Here is a 23,359-nt window from a genome sequence, read left to right as displayed (position 1 = left end):
CGGACGTTTTCACTAAAACCTACTAATTTACTTTTATTTTTTTTAAAAGGAAACAATTAATTAAACCCTTTTTAGCGAAAATAGTTCAGGTGATTTTTAGGGTTCAAAAAAAGGAAAAAGGAGAGCTGAGGCTAAAGTCTCTATATATATACTCTACTTATACAGTATACATTGTTTCTCAACACAGCAGTCGCAACACGCAAACACGATAAACTAAAAAAACTCAGTTTTGTAATTTGATCGTCTCTCTCTCTGGTTTTGTAATTTGATCTCTCGAAGTCGAAAACATCGATCAATAACAATGGGTGGCTTGAAGAGGAAGATTGATACAGAGAAGAAGGTAGAGGGGAAAAAACCACGAGCGGTTACATTCTCGAAACGTCGGAAGGGCCTTTTCAGCAAAGCCGCAGAGCTTTGTCTTCTCTCCGACGCTCAGATTGCAATCTTAGCTACTCCGGTTTCGTCTAATTCACACAACTCTTTCTACACTTTTGGACACTCCTCTGTCGATAGCGTTGTCGCTGCTTTCCTCGCTGGTCAGACTCCGACTCGGGATGACGTACTCGACGATGATGAAAAGTTAGGGTTTTGGTGGGAAGACGAGAGTCTCGCCAATTCGGAGAATGCGGAGGAATTGGGCGACGCGATTGATTCAATGAAGAGGATGTTACACGATCTCAAGGAGTTGCAAAGAGATCATCAACACGTACTAGTGGAGAAGGACAACAACAACAACAATGCTTCTTCTTTTACTTTACGTGGAAACGACGACGTGGGTGAAGGATGCAGCAACTTTGATCAAATATTTGATTCGGTTGATGATGAGACTCAATCTCAAGTTATGCCCATGATCAATTTGGACGACGACGACTTCTTCTCTTCTGATTTCTTCAATGAAATTGATATTGATGCTCTTTATTATGCATCTACAAACTTTTAATTCCTAAATACACTTCTCACTACTAATATCTAGTATTCTCTGTTCTGTATTTCTCTGCACTGCACTGTAATATCTAGCTGCTATATGGTATTTGTTTTAGGGGTTAATCTAAAATGTATTTAGAATATGATGAACTTGTTGGTTTATACTGAATAATAGATGTGAGAGATCGTAACATCCAAAACTACTTTTAGCTTCTTTTTTCACTCTTGTTTTCCCATATTTCCCAAACTGTGATAAAACGCACTACAAAGGATGCTCGATAGTGTCAGCAATTAATGAAACACTCCATACACAAACTGATCAACTTCTTTCCAAAAAAGCTCAACTTATATCGTCTTTCACTTGAACATAACAACCAGAATCTGAAGACTACTTTTATATCCATACGAATCTTTTAGACTTTTATAGCCTCTTTAGAACTATCTACTGAGAGCAGAGACATTTTCTCTTTTTTCTGTTGCTGTAAACAATATCTTACGGATATGCATGAAGTCAGGTCGGTGACATATATTTCAATTGGTCTGAACGAAATTTATGGAATTGTAATGTTGCAGTAAAACGGCTTCTAAAGAAACAGAGTTGTGGTACCATGATCCTTCATCTCTGACCCAAAGACTAAGAGTTCATTGTATAAACTAACAAAACGAATGCTGAATTTAGTTTAAGAAAATATCTTACAAACTGTGAATAAATGCCACAAACACTGCTAAACAAAAACTTTTTTGGTCAGTCGATTACACAAAACTCATGCGTCTTTCTTGCCTACATTCAAAAGTTCTTCTTGTTCAACATTATAGCCAAATATTTAGGGATCTCTGGAATGCCTTAATGCTTCTTCACTCCAGGACAGCGAATCACTACACACAAAAGAGATAGATCAGATAGATATAGCAACCTCAGCAACATACCGTGCATAAACGCAATGGAGAACAGCATGCAACTTATCAAATAGCAATGTACAGCCTGCAACTTACACACAATTAACATCATCATCTGTTCTGAGTTTAATCAAATTCCCTACGTGGTAAAAAAGTTAGAACTTCACCTTTGAAAAAAATATTCCCATAACAAACATGGGAATGATCCACATCCGTGTCCAATGTTTGGGGAGCATTAATCCTTCAAAACCTGCGATTGCATCACACTGTGATGATGTTCGAAATTAAGAAATCAGTCACAACCAACCACAAGAACATAATACTTGTTATATATATCGAAAACACTGTTAATGATACCTCTACTGCAATCCAGAAAGTCAATCCTGTTAGAAGTGGGAAGATGAATGATGTATCAGCCGTTGTAAGATCAGTGAACCATAGTGCACCGCCTGTTTTAAAGGATGCTACTTTCTCTGCCATTTTATTGATCTGGGGAGCAAAGAAATATTACTGGGATGAAGCCCCTAATGAAATACGAAGAAATCACATGCCTGAACTGATTATGAAGCATCATAGAGTTTCTTACTGTTAGGCCCATGCAGCAAAACGCCCAACTCTGTAACCCTAAAATAATCTTCGCATCCCGCGAAAAACAAAGAATACGAGTACCACTATAGAGACCACCAAACCTACATCATCAAAAACAAGACAACAGTTAGGTTGATATGGGGAAGCATGCAAGATGCAACTAATATGAAATTTACATGAAAGAGCTTAGCTGCAGTGCAGAGTATCATGCAAGAGGTTCTGTCACAGGTGATTTATGCTGCATTTTACATGCAAATTCTACACATATCATATGATTGTCCGCAAGAAACATTCCGTACAAAGTCATTTACATTTCAAACACTCAACTCTGAGCCTATATTCAACCACTGACGACTTCTATAATAATAGCTATAGAACCAATGTTACTGTAAACAATATTATAAGGATATGAAGTCAGGTCAGTGACATAATTTTCAATTTATCCGCAGTTTTGTTGGAAGTGGAATGTTGCAGTAGGTAGAAGAAAAGCCCAAAGAAATCATGAAACAGCTTGTAATTATAGTCTATCACACACTTCAACGAAGTAAAAAGGTGCTTACTCGTCCAACAAATTGTCGATCTCTCTGAGATGTCTAGCAAGAGCAGCTGGATCCCCTTCCTAAGCAAAAGAGTATATAAATCTGCTACTTAATAAATATAATCTGGGAATGTTTTTGGGTTAAGATTCGCGTCACACACTCATGCATGACTGATAATAATATGGTAACAAAATAGGGCATTTTAAGAGAAGCAGAGTTATGATACCTCATCATGAATCTCCACGTATGCTGCAACGTGTTCTCTTAGCATCTGGGGTATCAAACAGTAGTTAAAAAAAAAGAAGAAGAGAATAAGAGCAAACTGATTCTGCATGTAGCACACAAGAAAGACGTAAAGTATGATTGCCCATCATAAAAACACTTGCATCCAAAGCTATAGGTTAATGCAATGCGTGATAGCTAGAAATTAGAATCATCCAAACACTCAGCAACTTCGATAATAGGCTCAAGTCGATGGTTGTGAAAGAAAGGACAAATCTTGGGAGATATATTGTTAATTTTAAATTTGTGTAGCCTTTAAACAAGCATGTTGCCTACTGTTCCGATACCATATCTGTGTAGCCTCCATTTTTGGATATAAATCATGAGCGGGGTTGTTAATGATCTTCTGGACAACATCAAAATGGACCACAGGATTAATAGCAGCATCAGAAACTTTGATGACTAGTTGTCAGCGAAGCCACATGTTCCACCACCGAATCTATAGTAGTTCCAGCAAGACCATTCACATCTGAGCCTGGAACATGAGAAGTCGACATAGAGCGAGGATAGATAGAGACACCAAAAGGAGGGCGTAGAGAGAAATGTGAAGAAGAGCTTCTGAGCAGCTGAGAGAGAATAGAGCTGGTAAAGGATCTCTGATGAAAAAAAGAGCCGTAATTTGGCTTCTTTCCATGTTCATTGTCACGAAGAATGATACCAGTGCAAGATGGTTGGTAGCAACGAGCACTGAACAAAGATCTGAGTGACAACGTGCGTATCAAGGCCATAACAGAATCTACTCAAAACCCTGTAAACAGTTAGATAAGTTAGAGACAAGGAGCACAAAAACAAAGGACCCAAAAAGGGATAGACTAAAAACGAGAACTTAAAGAGCCAATGAGCACAAAAAACGCAGAACCCAAAAAGGGAGAGACTAAAAACGAGAACTTTAGAGCCAATGAGCACAAAAATACGCAGAACACAAAAAGGAAGAGACTAAAAACGAGAACTTTAGAGCCAATGAGCACAAAAATACGCAGAACACAAAAAGGAAGAGACTAAAAACGAGAACTTTAGAGCCAACGAGCACACAAACGCATAACACAAGAAGGGATAGACTAAAAACGAGAACTTTAGAGAGAACGAGCGCAAAAACGAAGAACCCAAAAAGGGAGAGACTAAAAACGAGAACTTTAGAGCCAATGAGCACAAAAATACGCAGAACACAAAAAGGAAGAGACTAAAAACGAGAACTTTAGAGCCAACGAGCACAGAAAACGAGAAATTTAGAGCCAATGAGCACAAATACAATCGTAAAAGAGCACTATCATGATCAAACAAGCTTTAAGATGAAACAGAGAGACGAACCTGATCAAAATTTCTACACGGCGGTGAAGAACAGAGCCGAGGGGGAGTTAGGGTTTTTTGTGAGGAAATGAACTTGCTAAGCCTCGATTCGTGCTCATGTTTTCTCGGTGGGTCAAACAATATGTACAGTTCCATGACCCTTCCCCTGCAGAAACGATTCGTACGATCTCTCTCGCTCGCACTGAAGAAGACGACAAAACTGTAAGAGGACCAATTGTGAAATTAAATGTAACTATTTGACGTTTTTTGGCAATATCAAAACAAATAAACGTGCCACGTCACAGACTCACAGGATGTTGAGACGGAACCTTTAATATTAATTGATATTTTTGCACTTTCACTTTGACTTTATTTTCATATATAGCTCAATGAATATGGTTCTGACCCAAGACTATGAGCTCATTGTAATAAACTACAAAACGAATGCTGAGTTTACTTTAAGAAATTATCTTACAAAGTGTGAATAATGCCACACTGCTAAAGAATTGTTCAAGATATAATCATGAGATTGAAGTTCACAAATTCGAAGCTAATGAGTAATGGACGCAAGATTGCATGTTAAGTGTTATATTATATGTCATATGTGTTCGGTTAGGAGGCTTGATTAGTAACTAGTAACATAAGTGGTCACAGTTGCAGTCACCCGTGAATGTAACCTGAAGATTTTCAGTGGGACCCATGGAGTGGAAGTAGAATTTTTTTGACGATATATGATCAAGATGACCCGGTAAAGAAATTACACTTTTTGCGTATGGTTTGGTTGGTAATTTACGTACAAAGCATGAAAACACACATCTTAGGGACTTTTGAGGTTTATTGAAGAAAGGTTTAAATAATCGTAACGAAACGTACTGAAACGTTTTGGACATCTCATTAAGTATATGAAGATCCTTTTTGTTTTTTTTTTTGTTTTGAGGTTGGTTAGTTGATGAGTTCTATGCCAAATCCCATACATCTTCGGGACTTTTGGTCAATTAATGAGTTTTCTAGTATACATAAAATTTTGGTAATTCCACATATTATAAGATATCTGAATGTGTTTGGTAATTCCACATATTACCACCCAAAATGTTTAGCCATGCACAACGTTCATTTTATTTTATGTTTCTGCTCATTGACAATATTATGTCTGTTTAAAAAAATTGAATCAGAATATATGTGGATAAAAATCTAGAATTTTATTTATTATATGATATATGTAATGATTTAACTAATGTTTTTAAAATATGACCAAATAAAGATGAGAAGAGATTTTTTTAAAATTTTCAGATGCTCCATTAGTTAATACTTTTATAAACAAATGATTTTGATTTCAATAGTTTAATTCCAAAACAATCATTAATAATTGAAATTAAACACAATCTCCACATAATTTCAGTTGTAAATGTTCTAGGGTTTTCCTTGCCACGTAATTAGTTAGTTTGTGTTCGTTTGCTACATATTTTGTTTCTTAAAACTTAATTTAACTAATGGGGTGGTCCAACAATTATGATTGATTTAGGATAGAGAGGCCTCCCAAACACGAGTTCACCTTGAAGAACCCTGAAAGCCTTCTACGAGCTCAAGTTTTTTACAAACAGTTGTGCGGTTAATAATACCCAAGTTGAACTCAAGTTATCGGACTCCTTCGGCATTGTGGTCTTGAATATATCAGCATAGACTTCTTCTGTTATTAAATATAAAAAAAATCAGTCAATCTTGATTTAGCAAAAAACTTATTTTATACTCACAGCTTCTTGTTTTGTTTTATTAATTTAATTAGCAGTGGGATTATTGTCGAGTCCCCTAACATCTCTGAGGCCATCGCCAAAGTCCGACTTTCCGGAGCCATCGTCATTTTACAAGAGTTCAAGCATCCTCCTATGGGCACCTCTCTCTCTGATCCCCCCTCTTCTTTTTTTTTTTTCTCCATATCAAATCTCAATTACTAATCTCATAGTCAGAAGTACATTATCGGATCTTCGTGTTAATTAATTTATCTCAACCTAGCTATTTCTTCCATATGTTTTAGTGGTTGTAGAAGAAAAATAGTGTTGGCGGGTTAGAACAATATACAAAGACAATAGTTTCAACAAAGTTAGGTATTTTTTAATAATAAAACTTAACAATGTTGACGAATCAAAAGATACAAGTCCAAACAATAAAATAAACTCAATGAACATGATGATTCCCAATGAGAACAACTAACGATGATAACAACTATTTTTTAGATATAGGTTTACTTTATAGCAAACACCTCACCAATTTGAATTGATTGAAAAGATATTTTGACAATGTTTTTCTAAACAAGACGTCAACTCTAACAATTTTGTCTTTGTCTCTGTCTACCAAAACAATCGGAATAGATTTTTAGAAAATAGGTATATTTCGTACAAAAATAAACCTTTAATCCGAAGTTTCAAACTTGTAGATTTACAAGAGCTTGAATATCAAATAGGACTATAAGGAGGAGTCTTTAGAATATTGGTAACAAATTAACCCTTAGAATATTGACTATTCCAAAACGGAATTTGGTAATTGGATTAAGAAAATTTCCATAAAATGTGTGTGTGACCTAAAGTGTAAATAAACCTTTGCATTTAGTCATATAACATAACTTTGTTATCGACGTTTTTCAATTCTCATAATTAGGGGTGGGCATTCGGTTTTTCGGTTTGGTTTAGGTTCGGTTTTTCCGGTTTACGATTTTTTTGGTTTTATAAAAATGGAACCATAAAGAAACCATATGTAATTCGGTTTGGTTACGGTTAGGTTTTTTCGGTTTATGGTTTTTTCGGTTTCATAAAAAATGGAACTATATAAAAACCATATGTATTGCAGTTCGGTTCGATTTCGGTTTGGTTCCGGTTTTTAATGGTTATTTTATACTTTTAAAAAATAGATAGTTGATACATAACTAAAAATAAACATAAAAGTAAAACCTAAACATAAATAAAAAAATAGAATCCAAATTTAGTTTTGTAATTCGATAGATTACTAAGAGATCAATAACTATAAGCCCAATAAAGAAAAAAAATATTGATATTGTTATACAATTTAAAGTTATAAGTTGGAGAAACTAATTATATCTAATTTATCCTAAATTTTTTAAAAAACCAAAAAAACCATTCGGTTTTACGGTTTTTAACCAGACCAAACCTAAACCAAATGCTTAACTAAATGAAAACCAAACGGATTTTTAGACTTAACCATAACCAAACCAAACCTATTATTTCAGTTCAGTTCGGTTCGGTTTTTTGGATTTCGGTTTTTTTGCCCACCCCTACTCATAATCATTATAGTTATTAATTGCAATTTATTAATTTGTAGCGATTATTAATGTGAAATTAAAAGACCATGTAGATGTTAAAGTAAAACAATCCTTGAAAAAATCTTAAACCTACTTAGTAAAAAATCTAATGGGACAATATGTCCGAAGGACATATAACAAATTAACAATTAACAAGCTATGAACCTTGTGACTGATTAAAAAGCTCAAAGCTGACTTTATCAAAATCAAGTTTTAATGATTTACCTTGTTAAAACATCAAATGTGAAAACCCAATTGGCCATGTGAGACCGGTCTGATCCGGTTTAACTATAATTGATGGTTGAACCTCTATAACCGGTTTAGTTTGTTACCGTTGCTATTTGATCTCGCTAGTCGCCTTATATATACGCCGTTGATGATAGTGATGAGGTTTCGATTTCAAAGCTCATGAAACGCATCAATGTCGATCTCTGTCTTCTCCGTTTTCCGAAATTCAGAAAATTTCAATCACGAAAAGTATCATCTTCCCTACCCAAATTGGAACTCGATCAGGATTCACCACAGGAGACAGCTCTCCTGCTTGGTCAGGTACTTGACACTTACCCAGATCTCAGAACACTTAGAACAGTCCACTCCAGGGTCATTATGAAAGACTTACGCCACAATTCGTCTTTGGGTGTTAAACTTATGAGAGCTTATGCATCTATAAAAGATGTGGCATCAGCACGCAAGGTGTTCGAGGAAATTCCTGAGAGAAATGTAATTATCATTAATGTTATGATCAGAAGCTATGTGAATAATGGGTTTTATCGTGAAGGTATTCAAGTGTTTGGGAAGATGTGTGGATGTAATGTTAGACCTGATCATTACACTTTCCCGTGTGTTCTAAAGGCGTGTTCTTGCTCTGGGAATATTCTCATTGGGAAAAAGATTCATGGGTCTGCTACAAGAGTTGGGCTCTCTTCGACTTTGTTTGTTGGTAATGGTTTAGTTTCTATGTATGGAAAGTGTGGATTTTTATCTGAAGCAAGGCTTGTACTTGATGAGATGTCAAGAAGAGATGTGGTCTCTTGGAACTCGTTAGTTGCTTGTTATGCGCAAAATCAGAGATTTGATGATGCTTTGCAAGTTTGTAAGGAAATGGAATCTGTGAAGATAAGCCATGATGCTGGCACGATGGCTAGTCTGTTAGCAGCAGTGAGCAATACAACTCCTGAAAACGTTAAATATGTTAAAGATATGTTTTTCAAAATGGGGAAACAGAGTTTGGTTTCGTGGAATGTGATGATCGGTGTGTATATGAAAAACGCGATGCCTGTTGAAGCCGTGGAGTTGTATTCCCGAATGGAGGCTGATGGGTTCGAACCTGATGCAGTCTCAATCACAAGTGTTCTACCTGCTTGTGGAGATACATCTGCTCTGTCTCTTGGTAAGAAAATCCATGGATACATTGAGAGGAAGAAGCTAATACCAAATCTGTTGTTAGAGAATGCACTGATCGATATGTATGCCAAATGTGGATGTTTAGACAGAGCGAGAGATGTGTTTGAGAACATGAAGTCACGTGATATTGTGTCTTGGACAGCTATGATTTCAGCTTATGGATTCAGCGGGAAAGGCTGTGACGCAGTGGCATTGTTTTCGAAAATGCAAGATTCGGGTCTCGTCCCTGATTCAATTGCGTTTGTCACAACGCTCGCTGCTTGTAGCCACGCAGGATTACTAGAAGAAGGTCGGAGTTATTTCAAACTCATGACAGATCATTACAAGATCACTCCTAGGTTAGAGCATTTGGCTTGTATGGTGGATCTTCTTGGCCGAGCCGGGAAAGTGAAAGAAGCTTACAAATTCATACAAGAAATGTCATTGGAACCAAACGAGAGAGTTTGGGGAGCGCTATTAGGAGCTTGCAGGGTGCATTCTGATACCGAAATCGGTCTACTAGCAGCTGATAAACTTTTCCAGTTAGCACCAGAGCAATCGGGTTACTACGTATTGCTTTCTAACATATACGCAAAGGCTGGAAGATGGGAAGAAGTGACAAACATCAGACATATAATGAAGAGCAAAGGGTTAAAGAAAAATCCCGGATCAAGCAATGTTGAGGTCAATGGAGAAATTCATACATTCTTAGTAGGCGACAGGTCACACCCGCAGTCCGATGAGATATACAGAGAGCTGGATGTTTTTGTAAAGAAAATGAAAGAGTTAGGTTATGTTCCTGATTCAGAATCAGCACTTCACGACGTAGAGGAAGAAGATAAAGAAACGCATTTAGCTGTTCACAGTGAGAAGTTAGCCATTGTGTTTGCTCTCATGAACACAGTGGAAGAAGACAGTAATAACGCCATAAGAATAACGAAGAATCTTAGGATTTGTGGAGATTGTCATGTTGCAGCAAAGCTCATCTCGCAGATAACTTCTCGGGAGATCATCATCAGAGACACCAATAGATTTCATGTGTTCCGGTTTGGTGTTTGCTCTTGTGGTGACTATTGGTGACTGAGAAACTAAATGTTAAACAAAAAAAACATTACAGATCAAAACGCAGCGTTTTGATGATGGTGAGAGTTTTACACTTTTTAAGACAATATCTTGTTGGGTTTATACCAATTAGAATATGACACGTTATCACTGGTAATGAAAAATTCACCAAATAGATAGGCTAATCTGAAAATCCTTCTTCTTCAGCTTCTGAGCTCAGGACTCAGAGATAGAGAGATAGACAGCGAAAGGTTAGAGATAACAGTAGTAGTATTACCGATGTTTGAGTCGGTTATGGCCTTACGTCTCCCCAACGGATTTTGCTCTTCGACGGCGTTACTCCGTAATCTCTATTCCCCTCTCTCTGTTATTCGAATGTTTTCTTTACATTCTTCATAAAAGCTTTGTATTACTTTGCAGAGTATCGTTCTAATTCGACCTCGGAAGAAGGAGGAAGTTGCTTCCATTATGCTTCTCGCCGCGTCTTTCAGCCTCAACGTCTAAACCATATTGATGGGTACACTGATAAATTGACTTTGCTCCGTCATTGAATTAGATATTAGTTTCACGGGTTGGATTTGTTTTTAAATGGCTTATCTTTCGTTTATAGATACTTAGTAGTAATGCAGTTGTGTTTCTTGTTAACTTTGAATGTTAAAAATTTAGTACTACGTTAGATACTTTGTCTGTGAACCTTGGAACCAGTCAAAGTCTCAAAAATCGTTTCTTTTGAATTTTTGCTTTGATATTTCAAATTCTCACATTCATATTTGTGGTAAAACAAATTAATTGACTTATATGCACTTTACTAGGAGTGGACTTCTGAAGTACAAAGGTGACTATTTTTCAAAAAAACTCCCAAGGAAGAAACGAATTCAAGCCACAGCAGAGTACGTAGATTCATCTTCAGATCCAGAAAAGCAAACTGGCAAATCAAGGTATCATCCTTCAGAAGAAATCAGAACCTCCTTGCCACAGAATGCCGGAGATTCCAGGCTTTCACCTGCAGAAACTACTAGAACCATCATTGAGGTGTTATATTGCGTCTTTTCAATCAGCATAAGCTATCTTTTTGGTGAAAACATTGTTGGACCAATGCATTACATTACATGCATTGTTGTTGTCGTCACATGTTAGTGTGTTTAGTAGTTTTGCTTGCTCCTATTATGGGTTGGGTTGCTTCATATATTCATCTATCAATTTTCAGTAGTCCTCTACTCCTCTATAGAATCCTCTTATGTGGTAGAGAAAAGTTTTTTTATCTTGTCAAAGTCTATGTAAGTCTGCATCGTATATGTTCCTCCGTTTTCAGTTTTCTTGTATTTATTTTTGTTCATGATCCGTTTTTGTGCATCTAACATTTCCCGTAGTGTGTCTTGTTCAGGTGAACAATAAAGGAACCCTGATGCTTACAGGTTCAATTGGTGATGGAGTTCATGAGAATATTCTCTGGCCAGATATACCATATATAACAGATCAGAATGGAAGTAAGAGAAAAACTAATCATCCTTAGTTCCCTGTCATGATTTAATCTACCTAACACCATCAAAATTAAATTGAATTACCCTAATGCTCTTCAGATTTATACTTTCAAGTAAAGGAGGATGAGGATGTCATGCAGTCTGTTACTTCTGAAAATAACTATGTGGTATGTTATGCATATCCTACTTACATTATATGTGTAGCAAGATGGGGTATGTTCCAAGTGTTTTGATTCCAAGCTTTGTCAGATGAGAGATCTGTTCCTTTTTTTCTGTTAGATTAGCTAAAGCAGCTATCTTGTGACGTTTTTCAATTCTTTTGTTTATTCTACATTATTATAAATCTAAACGCACACATATGGATCAATAAGCAGCCTTCTAGCGATATGTTTCTATTGATTATACTGTTCTGTGTAGGTTTTTCTCTACCTTAATATGTACTAACCTTTAAGATGTTGTGGATGAATTGCAGCAAGTAATAGTAGGTTTTGATACAATGGAGATGATCAAGGAAATGGAGCTGATGGGTCTATCTGATAGTGACTTTGAAACTGATGATGATGAGAATGAAGGAGAAGATGACAGTGAGGATACAGGAGATGACGAAGATGAGGAGGTTTAACAAAAAAAATTTCGTCTTTTATATTAAGTCACTAAGGAAGTCTATGAGAGGAATACTTTTGCCATGTCTTAGCATGCTTCACTAGGAACGATATTCTTGACTTCAGGAATGGGTTGCTGTTCTAGAGGATGAAGATGAAGACGACGATGATGATGAGGATGATGACGATGATGATGAGGATGATGATGATGAATCGCTTGGAGACTGGGCAAATTTGGAAACAATGAGGAGTTGTCATCCCATGTTCTTTGCAAAGAGAATGACTGAGGTTAACTTATAGTCTCAAATTCTAAAAAATGTGTTGTGATTCTATATAAAAACGATATGGAAGATCATTTAACTCCTGAGGCTAAAATAGAATGACTGAGGTTAACTTTTTAACACATTTTTTTTTGTTAAATCTAGGTTGCTTCGAATGATCCTGTTGATTGGATGGATCAGCCATCTGCTGGTCTTGCTATCCAGGGACTTTTGAGTCATATCTTAGTGGAAGATTATTCAGATATCCAAAAGAGACTTGCTGACAGCAATTCTACAATTACGAGCGGAAACAAGGATGCAGAAAACTTAGAAGAGAAACTTGCAGACATTAGTAAGGCAGGTGGTGAAGAATCTGAGATAGATTCATCGGAGGGTGAAAAACCAAGAAATGTGGTCGCATTTTACAAGCTGGAGATGATAAGAATTCAGCTTATTACAGCACAAGGGGATCAGGTTTGCAATAAAGCTTCTCAACTAGTTTATCCATGTTCGTGCGAAATATCTTTCTCTTCTATCTAACCATGGTTGCATATCTGGAAAACTGTGTTACGCTTGTTCTTGCTTTGTTTCATATTTTGCTACTCTTATGGTTCTCCTTTTCAAGCTTCAGTTCTTTTCTAGAGATTCTTCTTTTTGTTGCAAGCTTATGCTTACTAGCGTCTTTTAACTTTTGGGAACAGACTGAAGTTGAGGTGGAAGATGTCAGAAAAGCACAACCTGATGCTATTGCTCATGCATCAGCTGCAATCATAAGCCGTTTAGAAGAATCTGGTGATAAACTAACTGAAGCCCTCAAATCTCTGTGTTGGAGACATAACGGTGTTCAAGCAGAGGTAAATTAGCTGCAACTTAACTCTAGAAGCTCTAGTTACGAACTGAAATTTAACAGGAAATTTCTGTAGGTTGAGGTTGTGTTACGAACTAAATTATTTATTTTGCAGGAAGTGAAGTTGATTGAGATAGATTCCTTGGGTTTTGACCTCAGGCTTTGCGCAGGAGCTAAAATTGAATCATTGCGGTTTGCATTCTCGACAAGGGTAAATTAGTTCTCTACTTTGATATTCTAAAATCTTGTTTCTGATCTATGTTATGTAAAGAAACTGTGTCTTAATTAACAGAGTAATTGATCATGTTATAACATTACATGCCAATCGAAACTCGTGCAGGCAACATCAGAAGACAACGCAGAAGGACAAATTAGAGAACTATTATTCCCAACTACACACCCGTCTAAGCAACCGAAGTGAACAAGTCAGAAGGAGTGTTGATGCTGTGGTAGTTTTCAGTCAAGCTGCGCCAGAGAAAACAATTCCATGAACCAAACTCCAAACAAAGCAATGCGTAGGTTTATGGAACAAACATGAACAAGTTCTTGGAGATGTAGCCCAAGAATAAATCTGTGGCATGGAGCTATTTTTCAATTGATTTTTGAACGGTGTAGTTTTGTTTTAAATTGGTTTCAAGTTCGTGGGTTACTCAGTTGTGCATTGAAGTTTCAACCCATTCTTTAGAAAAATGCTTGCTCATGCCAAAATCCCCTCTAACAGGACCTCAATTTTGGTATATACTGATCAATCATGATCTTTCGGGTTACTGATTTGCTTTCTTTAGCTCTATCAAAGATGGCAAAGCATATGAAAGAAACACACAAGAGAGGTTAAAGTGGAAACAATCCTAAATCCCTTTCTACCCTCGATTTCTTAATATGTAACGTTTTAAGATTTTGTCTAGAACAAACATGTAACTTACAGCCATTGAATTAGGTAAAAATTTAAAAGTTCTATATTATTTCACACTATTTTTGTTGTGTTGTCGTCAAGCTTTTGTCTCTTTGCCTCTGGTTCCTCGGGTCGTGGCATCATCCCCATTGAAGCGTCTGCAAACTGACTATGAGGTGGTGGCACTAAAGCAGAATAGTCAGCATCCTCCAGAACAGCAAAATAGTCAACACCACTCACAAAAGCATGCAAATCAATCATAGCTTCTTCCTCCTCCACCTCCAGCTTCTCCAACTGTAGACGGAGGTAAAAATCCTCAAGAACAGTCTTCGTACAGGCATTATCGGAAGGCTCTAATACTCTGGAATACGCATCAACAATCACACTATATAAACTGAACATGCTATTAGTTGGCTCCATAAACTTAAACTGAGGTTTCATAACCACTTCCTTCATCAAATCGTGACAAAAATGCATCCCATAACGCGCCACATACAGAGCTGTGAACTTCATAATACCAAGCTCCTTGAGCGTGATCTTAGCACCAAATGCATATGGAAAATCATATCCACGTCTTAAACGCTGCTCCCTTGAGGATTGAGCCTCCTGATCAGGTTGTGTTAGCTGGTCAATCATCATTGAAGTACGTTCAGGTGGATCCATGATTGCAGAATAGTCGTCATCTTCCATGTGAGCAAAACAGTCAACCCCACTCACAAAAGCATGTAAATCAACCATAGCTATCTCTACTCCCTTCTGCAGCTCGCATAATCGAAGGCGTTGGTGAAAACCCTCAAGCACGGTCGACAACATACAAACATCAGGCTTCTTCAGCTTGATAGAAGACTTTAACACTTTTCTATACGCATTAAACAGCCCCAAGTAAAAATAGAAACGGCTATCGGAAGGATCCAAGAACTCAAACGATGGTACCTTCTCTAAAGCACACGAAAATTCAGAGCTATACCGCGCCACAAACTGCGCTGTCAGCTTAATAATACCAAGCTCCTTAAGTGTGATCCCCATAGCAGGGACTCTAAATGTTAGGCTTCTTAGAATAGGAGCACGTAAAGAAGTATCACCTATACATTCATATTGTTTACCAACACCGTGATTAGTAAGCTGAGATCCCAATGGAAGCTGCAAAAGCATATAAGGCCGCTGAGTTTGTTGTGTTAACCGCTTCATCATCACTGAAAGGCGTTCAGGTTGTGGCATGGTAGCTGAATACTCAGCAACGTCCATGTGAGCAAAACAGTCAACACCACTCACAAAAGCAAACAAATCAATCAAAGTAGTCTCCTCCACTCCATCCTCCAGCCTCTCCAATTGAAGACAGTTAGAAAAGTTCTCAAGAACGGTCCTCGTACAAGCATCACTCTTCTTCAGTTTTTTGGAAGGCACTAGTACTCTGGAATACGCATCAACAAGCACATCGAATATATTGAACCTGATCTCGGTTGGATCCATAAACTCAAACGGAGGGTTCATACGTATTGTCTTCTTGGAAGAAGGGCGAAAAAACATAAACTCAAACAGAGGATTCATAGCCACTCTCATCATCAAAGCCCGGCGAAAACGCATCCCATACCGCGCCACAAACTGCGATGTCAGCTTAATAATACCAAGCTCCTTGAGTGTGATCCTTATAGGAGGAGGCGCAAAAGCAGTTTCTGCATCGCCTAGACAATCATGAGTAGCTGAAGCATCATCAGGTAGTTGAGGCTGCATTGGCCAGTGCATCATCATTGAAAGGCGTTCAGGTGGTGACACAGCATCGTCCATGTGAGCAAAACAGTCAAGACCACCCACAAAAGCATGCAAATCAATGACAGCAGTCTCCACACCTTCCTCCAGCTTCTCTAATTGGAGACTGTTGAAATAACAATCAACAAGGGAGTCTACCATAGCACCATTATTGGAAGGTTTTAATACCCCTGAATACGAAACGACAAGCGCATCATAAAGAGTGAAGTTGCTATCAGATGGCTTCATAAAGTCAAACCGAGGGTTCATAACCACTGTCTCCATCAAAGACTCACGAAAAATATCCCCATAACGAGCCACAAACAGAGCAGTGAACTTAATAACACCAAGCTCAATCTCCTTGAGAAGGTAGGATTTTGCATCGCATACAGGCTCCTGAGATCCACCTCCTTGATTATTCTGCTGAGAACGGTATTCAGCAAGCTTTTGCTGGTACAATGCGTGACAAGGGTGGTCTGAGCTTTTCAAAAAATCGAATATGTTATTGTCCATATTAAGGTCCAAGATCAACTTCTCAAGCTCCGGTCCCTTTACTGCAACCATACGTGCAGTTTTCTCTACCCACCATCCAGTGGTTTCTGGAGGCTGCTCAGTGATTACTACACCCTCCGACATTGTTTGTTTTTCCTACACTACTGAAATTGAAATTGGTTGATTAAAGAGAAAGAGATTGGTAGAAAAACCCAGGAATTTACCTTTTTCTATGAGAGAAAGAGATTCGACAGGGAAAATTAAAGAGAACTCGACGACGAGATAAAAAAAGAAAACCCTAGTAGATAAACAGAGAAATCGTCAAGGTTGGCTTTTTATAAAATTGTCATTTCAATCTTTTGGGATATATGCCATTTATCAAATTGGGTTGGGCCAATGTTGGCCCAGTGTAAAAAATAGCAAAATTGGTGTAAAAAGTCGCAAAATTCAAATAATATTTTTTTTTTTGAAAATTTTCTTGTAAAATATGATATCAATAATACCATAAACTAATAATCATGTAGTTATATATATATATATATGTTTATATAATAATGTATACTTTAACATTTTGATTTTTTTTTTCAAAAGCTCACATCTATAAATCAATTATTATGTTGTATTTTTCAAACTATAATGATATAAAATACTCTATAACATGTCATAAAAATAACTATTTTTTTAATTTTTTCAAATATCTAGATATGCATCATTTAAATGTTTTTCTATTTATTAACATGGATGTACCTTTATAGTAAAACCTCTATAAATTAAATACTCGATAAATTAATAATCGCTATAAATTAATAAATTGCAATTAATAACTATAACGGTTTTGAGGATTAAAAAACCTCGATAACAAAGTTATGTTATATGACTAAATGCAAAGGTTTATTTATACCTTAGGCCACACACACATTTTATGGAATTTTTCTTAGTCCAACTACCAAATTCCTTTTTGGAATGATCAATATTCTAAGGGTTAATTTGTTACCAATATTCTAAGGACTCCTCCTTATAGTCCTATTTGATATTCAAGCTCTTGTAAATCCACAAGTTTAAAACTTGGGATTAAAGGTTTATTTTGTACAAAATATGCTTATTTTCTAAAAATCTATTCCGATTGTTTTGGTAGACAGAGACAAAGACAAAATTGTTAGAATTGACGTCTTGTTTAGAAAAACATTGTCAAAATATCTTTTCAATCAATTCAAATTGGTGATATGTTTGCTATAAAGTAAACATAGATCTAAAAAATAGTTGTTATTATCGTTAGTTGTTCTCATTGGGAATCATCATGTTCATTGAGTTTATTTTATTGTTTGGACTTGTATTTAATTTTGATTCGTGCACATTGTTAAGTTTTATTATTAAAAAATACCTAAATTTGTTGAAATTATTGTCTTTGTACATTGTTCCAACCCGCCGACATTATTTTTCTTCTACAACCACTAAAACATATGGAAGAAATAGCTAGGTTAAGATCAATTAATTAATACAAGGATCCGATAATGAACTTCTGACTAAAAGATTAGTAATTGAGATTTGATAGGGAGAAAAAAAGAAGCAGAGAGAACGACACCGACTTAAGTCCCATAGGAGGATGCTTGAACTCTTGTAAAATGACGATGGCTCCGGAAAGTCGGACTTTGGCGATGGCCTCAGAGATGTTAGGGGACTCGACAATAATCCCACTACTAATTAAATTAATGAAACAAAACAAGAAGCTGTGAGTATAAAATAAGTTTTTTTTTTAATAACTTATTGACGAGAAGAAGTCTCTGCTAATGTAATCAAGACCACAATGCCGCAGGAGTCCGATAACTTGAGTTCAACTTGGGTATTATTAGCCGCAGAAGTCTCTGCTAATGTACTCCCATCCTCTGTTGCCCCCAAACAACTGTTTGTAAAAGGCGTGAGCGCGTAAAAGGCTTTCATGATTCTTCAAGGTGAACTCGTGTTTCGGAGGCCCCTCCATCCTAAATCAATCATAATCGTTGTACCACTCCATTAGTCAAATTCAGTTTAAAGAAACAAAATATGTAGCAAACAAACACAAACTAATTAATTACGTGGCAAGGAAAACCATAGAAATGTTTACTTTAATTACAACTGAAATTATGTGGAGATTATGTTTAATTGCAATTATTAATGATTGTTTTGGAATTAAACTATTGAAATCAAAATCATTTGTTTATAAAACTATTAATTAATGGAGCATCTGAAAATTTTGTTAAAAAAAATCTCTTCTCATCTTTATTTGATCATATTTTTAAAACATTAGTTAAACCATTACATATATCATATAATAAGTAAAATTCTACATTTTATCCAAATATATTCTGATTCAATTATTTTAAACAGACATAATATTGTCAATGAGCAGAAAAAATAAAATAAAATGAACGTTGCGCATGGCTAAACATTTTGGGTGGTAACTCAAAAACATCATAAAATAAACTAAAATGATTAAGTTTGGTTTAATTGGATTCTTTTTTTGGACTGTATAATTTATCGAATATATGAAATATTCAGAAATATGTTTTTGAATAGACCAAATCTATGATTTTATTCAGATTGTTTGGCTAACCCTCCAAAAAATAGATATCTAGTTCTATATATATTTTAGAACGAAAAAATAATATATTAATAATGGTAAATAAGCACTTAAAAAGAAAATTAAAACTTGCATTTGTATCATAAGAATATGCAGGTTGGTGAAATTTATAATCAGGGTATTTAATCAATTTTTGTATTACTAGAAATAAACTAATAACGTTATGATGAATATTTAGTATCAATTGAAAGTATTATAGTTAGGGATGTCAAAATGGGTCAAGATTAATGAGCCAACTCAATTCAACTCAACTCATGAATCCTAATGAATTTATAATTTTGACCCTAATGAGTTGATGGGTTAAATAAGTTAATGATTAAATGAGTTCTTAAGTCAAATGAGTTTGGTTTATAATGGGTTTATGAGTTAACCACTAGCTCATCATTTCTTCATTATAAACCTAATATTATCAATATCATCATCATAATACCAACATCATCATCGGTCTACCATCATATCAACATCATCATACTATCATCATCATCATCATACTACCATCATCATATTAACATCAACATACTATCATCATCATCATCATACTACCATTATCATATCAACATCATCATACTACCATCTTGTAACTATCATCATCATCAACATTGTCATATCATCATCATCATCATCATCATCATCATCATCATCATCATATTTTCATAATCATATTAACATCACCATCATCGTCATCATATCAACATATATATATCATAGTCAACAGTATGATGCCATCATCATCATCTTATAATTTAATTAATAATAATTTTTATATTAAATATTCATTAATTTAACAATTGGGTTGGAACCCCATCAACAAACCAAATTGATTTGATTGTTGGAAATTATGTCTTAATGTATAATTTTACGGTAAAAACTCTCCAAAAAGTGACATATATAATAGTCTCCGAACTAAACTATCCGATTAAATGTATCAAATGTTCCTGGTTCAAACTTCAAAGTTTGGTTTTGATTTATCGAATTGAAGCTAGTAATTCCTCCTATTTACCTATTTGTGGCTATGTGAGTACGTAACCGAAAGAAACGTAACCAATTTGTGACTTCCGGTTAAGCGGCTACACAATCTCCATAGTAGCGGACATTTTATTTCAAAGACAATTTAGTAACGAGATCGAGTAGGAGTGAGGTCGTTTTCTGCTAGCATGGCTAAGGCAATAATTGTCGTTGAAAATAAATATTATTAAACGAGATCATGAACACGTATAGCGATTTTTTCTTTCTTTGATCACACAAATCCGCACATAAACAAGATTAGCTGGCTAACTAATCTGAAATATACGATTAGATAAGAAAGATCAAAAATAAAATACTATCAGTAACACAATACTTTTAATCATTTTTATTAGAATAGTATAATCCAAAACCAAGTAAAAAAAACACCTTCAATTAAAGGCTGAAAAAAACATATATAAAATTAAAACAGAAGGCTACTGAGATACTCCACACGCTGATCGAGATCTTCACCTGCTCATCAAATTTATCATTTGACAGCGTCTTATTGTACTTGATATATATTCTTGTAGCCACATATTTTTAGTCAACTATATATTCTCGATCACATAGAGCTAACAAAGTCAACAATTTCAACCACATCTTGGAGTATAGAGTTGGAATTCACCACCCTACAATTCAATCTGATTTGTCCTTGAGTTCCTGTGAGAGGTGTGATATTTCCCATCCTATTCATCGCCTCCACAAACGCATTGAAGAAGGTTTGTGTGCTATTAGCATATGATCTCACCAAAGGGATAGTGTCAGTTGCATTGGGGCTAGAGAACAACTCTTGGTCGCTCTGGATAAGACCTTTTCGCTCACCAAGGTTAACGTAGTATTTGTTGTCGAATACCGTAGGCGTACGCAAATCAAAATCCACCAAGGCACTTTGGTTACCATTACGAGGACACAATCCACGAAGAGTTTGGAGGTAAGTAGTGTTGAGAGTAGGGTCGGGTAAACCGGTGTTGCTAAAGTTGTATAGTCTGTTTATAATAAACCGGCACTGGTTTTTACCAAATGTGTGGCCACCTAAACAAAAGAAAGACCATAAGATCAAATTAATAACAAACTCAGCGTGATTACGTACAACTATATGAATTGGTGTTTAATATCCTTTTATTAATTACCAGAGAGCGCAACGAGATCAGAAGGACGGTCGAGGCCAACATTTCTAAATCGATCTTTAAGTACTTGAAGTGTGGAGGCTGGACCAGGAAGATTTGCATTAGCGAGTTGCAAAAATGCTTGTAAGCTGTCTCTTCTTCCCAAAGGAACTCTCCAAGAAGGACCTCCCGCCTATGATATCAGTCAGAAATTTCAATGCGTAAGGAGAAAAACATGTTCAATAATTTCATAGATGATATAATAGGAAGATATTTTTTTCATCTCCAATATATTCTTGAAAAGTATGAAATTATAATTTTTTTTTTTTGTTAACATAAAACGTAGTCTTACCAATTATATTATTGTGACGACATCTTTTTTTTGTTTTTTTCTTTTCAATAAATTTAAACGACCTATCAAGATTTCTTAACGGGACCACGCACCCTTTTGAATATTTTCCTAAAATAAGTTTGAATTCTTGGTCATATATGGTTGAAAGGTTGATACGAAATTTTAAGTGCGACCTTCTAAAACAAGAAAAAAAAGAAAAAATATTGTTTACAAAGTCAGGTTGTCGTGTTTACTTTGTTAAGTGACTATTTCATTATTGTAAACAGTAATGAAAAAAAGAATGATAAAGTGGAGCATATACCAAAGTGACAGATTGTTGAGCTGCGATGGTTAGCATATCCGCGCATGACACCGTTCTTGGGCATGCCCTCTCCACTGCGGCTTTCATCCTATCAATTACAGGAAATCCCCGAGCCGAATTTGCGTTTCCAAACGCATCTTTCTCTGTTCGAAACGATGTCGTGTTGTCTAACAAGATTGATGCATCACAACCCTTTAAAAAGTCCAAAATACCATTTGCCAAATCGTTAGTCAATATATTTTTTTTTGGTTTTGAAAAAGATGTTAGTCAGTGTATCACATCCATAAATATAAAGTTAAATTTTTACACCAGTCTGATGTAATATTTAGTATTTTTTTTGTAATCTATAAAATCCAAATTCTACGCAATAAAGATAAAATATCTTAAATAAACTAAACTAATGAAATGTTTATATACAATCTCATTAAAATGGTTATATAATAAAATTCAAATAATAAATGCAATTAGATAATATAATATGAATAAAAACATTGAAAAATCATTAACATGATTCATAGTTACATACAATAGTTAGCAACGTGATAGATATGTGAAAAAGTAAATATCTTACATTCACAAAGCAGTCGTGGAAGTGAAGACGAAGGATGCTCGCGGCAATACGAGGGTCTGACCTTAACTCGTTGACAATGGTATCGCGTACGATGTTGGTAACGTTAGGGCACGAACTGTCATAAAAGGTAGGGGTAAGTTGAGCATCGGACAAAGAGGCATATAGCATAAGACATCCCAATGTGATTAAGGCTGTCCAAGTGAACGAAGTAGAAGAAGAAGAAGTGGAAGAGCGATGCATTTTTTGAAAGAAAAAAAGAAAACGATGTGATTTGGTTTACCAGAGAGAAGATGAGTAAGATCCATATCTTAAAGAATCCTTTTATAGACAAAACTTGACTAACTTGGAGGCTTTTTTCTTTTGGGGTATTCATACTTAGTAACCTCAAACTTTCTCACATTTTCTGTATTTTTTTTTTGATAAACATGGTCATTATACAGTCAGATAAAAATTAGATATTTTCTAATAAAAACCAAACATGTTCATTATTATACAGTCAGATAAAAAAATCAGATATTTTCTAATAAAAACGAAACATGGTCATATTTTGTGTATTAACATTTAACATGGTCAGTATACAGTAAAATAAAAATCAGATATCTTCTACTCGAGGACTTAGCAGAAAATTCTCAGCCGCCGCAACTCGACCTCTGGCTACAGCCTCAATCATGTGATTAGCTGTCACGTTCGATGTCTATGTAGTTTTCAACGTTGTTAGGCATCATTAGCTAGTCACGTTCGATGTCTATGTAGTTTTCAACGTTGTTAGGCATCATTAATGCCAGGGTAGTAGCTTGTAGAGAAGAAATAGAGGT

General features: G+C 35.7%; 4 protein-coding genes and 2 pseudogenes across 8 annotated transcripts; 3 read left to right on the top strand and 3 right to left on the bottom strand.

The window, feature by feature from the left end:
* Positions 1-203: 203 nt before the first annotated feature.
* Positions 204-1,090, top strand: LOC104715457 (agamous-like MADS-box protein AGL97 pseudogene; annotated as a pseudogene). Its single transcript, XR_015565571.1, has one exon. The product of XR_015565571.1 is annotated as an agamous-like MADS-box protein AGL97 pseudogene (transcript).
* Positions 1,091-1,547: 457 nt separating this feature from the next.
* On the bottom strand, positions 1,548-4,820 carry LOC104711419 (mitochondrial inner membrane protein OXA1-like). Of its 2 annotated transcripts, XM_087464578.1 has the most exons (8): positions 4,539-4,820; positions 3,518-3,978; positions 3,175-3,219; positions 2,970-3,028; positions 2,408-2,510; positions 2,179-2,310; positions 1,989-2,087; positions 1,548-1,800 (listed from the first exon to the last, which is right to left on the bottom strand). In XM_087464578.1, exons 2-8 carry the CDS (start codon positions 3,518-3,520, stop codon positions 1,798-1,800), a joined length of 444 nt encoding a protein of 147 aa, XP_087320704.1. In that variant the 5' UTR covers positions 3,521-3,978; positions 4,539-4,820; the 3' UTR covers positions 1,548-1,797. The 2 variants fall into 2 exon arrangements, with proteins under 2 accessions (XP_087320704.1, XP_010426420.1); XM_010428118.3 differs by having other exon boundaries at positions 3,175-3,978; positions 4,539-4,771.
* Positions 4,821-8,222: 3,402 nt separating this feature from the next.
* LOC104711418 (uncharacterized protein At3g49140) lies at positions 8,223-14,229 on the top strand. 2 transcript variants are annotated; one of them, XM_087463975.1, is made up of 12 exons: positions 8,223-10,352; positions 10,480-10,615; positions 10,693-10,789; positions 11,085-11,304; positions 11,657-11,759; positions 11,853-11,920; positions 12,226-12,369; positions 12,482-12,643; positions 12,781-13,089; positions 13,317-13,469; positions 13,578-13,673; positions 13,803-14,229. In XM_087463975.1, exons 1-12 carry the CDS (start codon positions 10,347-10,349, stop codon positions 13,881-13,883), a joined length of 1,575 nt encoding a protein of 524 aa, XP_087320101.1. In that variant the 5' UTR covers positions 8,223-10,346; the 3' UTR covers positions 13,884-14,229. The 2 variants fall into 2 exon arrangements, with proteins under 2 accessions (XP_087320101.1, XP_087320102.1); XM_087463976.1 differs by lacking the exons at positions 8,223-10,352; positions 10,480-10,615; positions 10,693-10,789 and having other exon boundaries at positions 11,164-11,304; positions 11,643-11,759.
* On the top strand, positions 8,236-10,328 carry LOC104715456 (putative pentatricopeptide repeat-containing protein At3g49142 pseudogene; annotated as a pseudogene). The gene has a single exon (XR_015565252.1). The product of XR_015565252.1 is annotated as a putative pentatricopeptide repeat-containing protein At3g49142 pseudogene (transcript).
* A 42-nt stretch (positions 14,230-14,271) lies between the features above and the next one.
* LOC104711417 (uncharacterized) lies at positions 14,272-16,936 on the bottom strand. The gene has a single exon (XM_010428115.3). It carries the CDS (start codon positions 16,734-16,736, stop codon positions 14,427-14,429), a length of 2,310 nt encoding a protein of 769 aa, XP_010426417.1. The 5' UTR covers positions 16,737-16,936; the 3' UTR covers positions 14,272-14,426.
* A 3,601-nt stretch (positions 16,937-20,537) lies between these two features.
* On the bottom strand, positions 20,538-22,847 carry LOC104711416 (peroxidase 34-like). Its single transcript, XM_087467238.1, has 4 exons — positions 22,545-22,847; positions 21,974-22,165; positions 21,345-21,513; positions 20,538-21,246 (listed from the first exon to the last, which is right to left on the bottom strand). The coding sequence occupies exons 1-4, from the start codon at positions 22,782-22,784 to the stop codon at positions 20,777-20,779; spliced, it is 1,071 nt and encodes a 356-aa protein (XP_087323364.1). The 5' UTR covers positions 22,785-22,847; the 3' UTR covers positions 20,538-20,776.
* Positions 22,848-23,359: the final 512 nt, after the last annotated feature.

Source organism: Camelina sativa, chromosome 9 (genome assembly GCF_030686135.1).
Source record: "Camelina sativa cultivar CO46 ecotype springtype chromosome 9, ASM3068613v1".
Lineage (NCBI taxonomy): Eukaryota > Viridiplantae > Streptophyta > Magnoliopsida > Brassicales > Brassicaceae > Camelina > Camelina sativa.
Note: the sequence above shows the minus strand (reverse complement) of the source record. Positions and strands in the feature narration are given on the sequence as shown.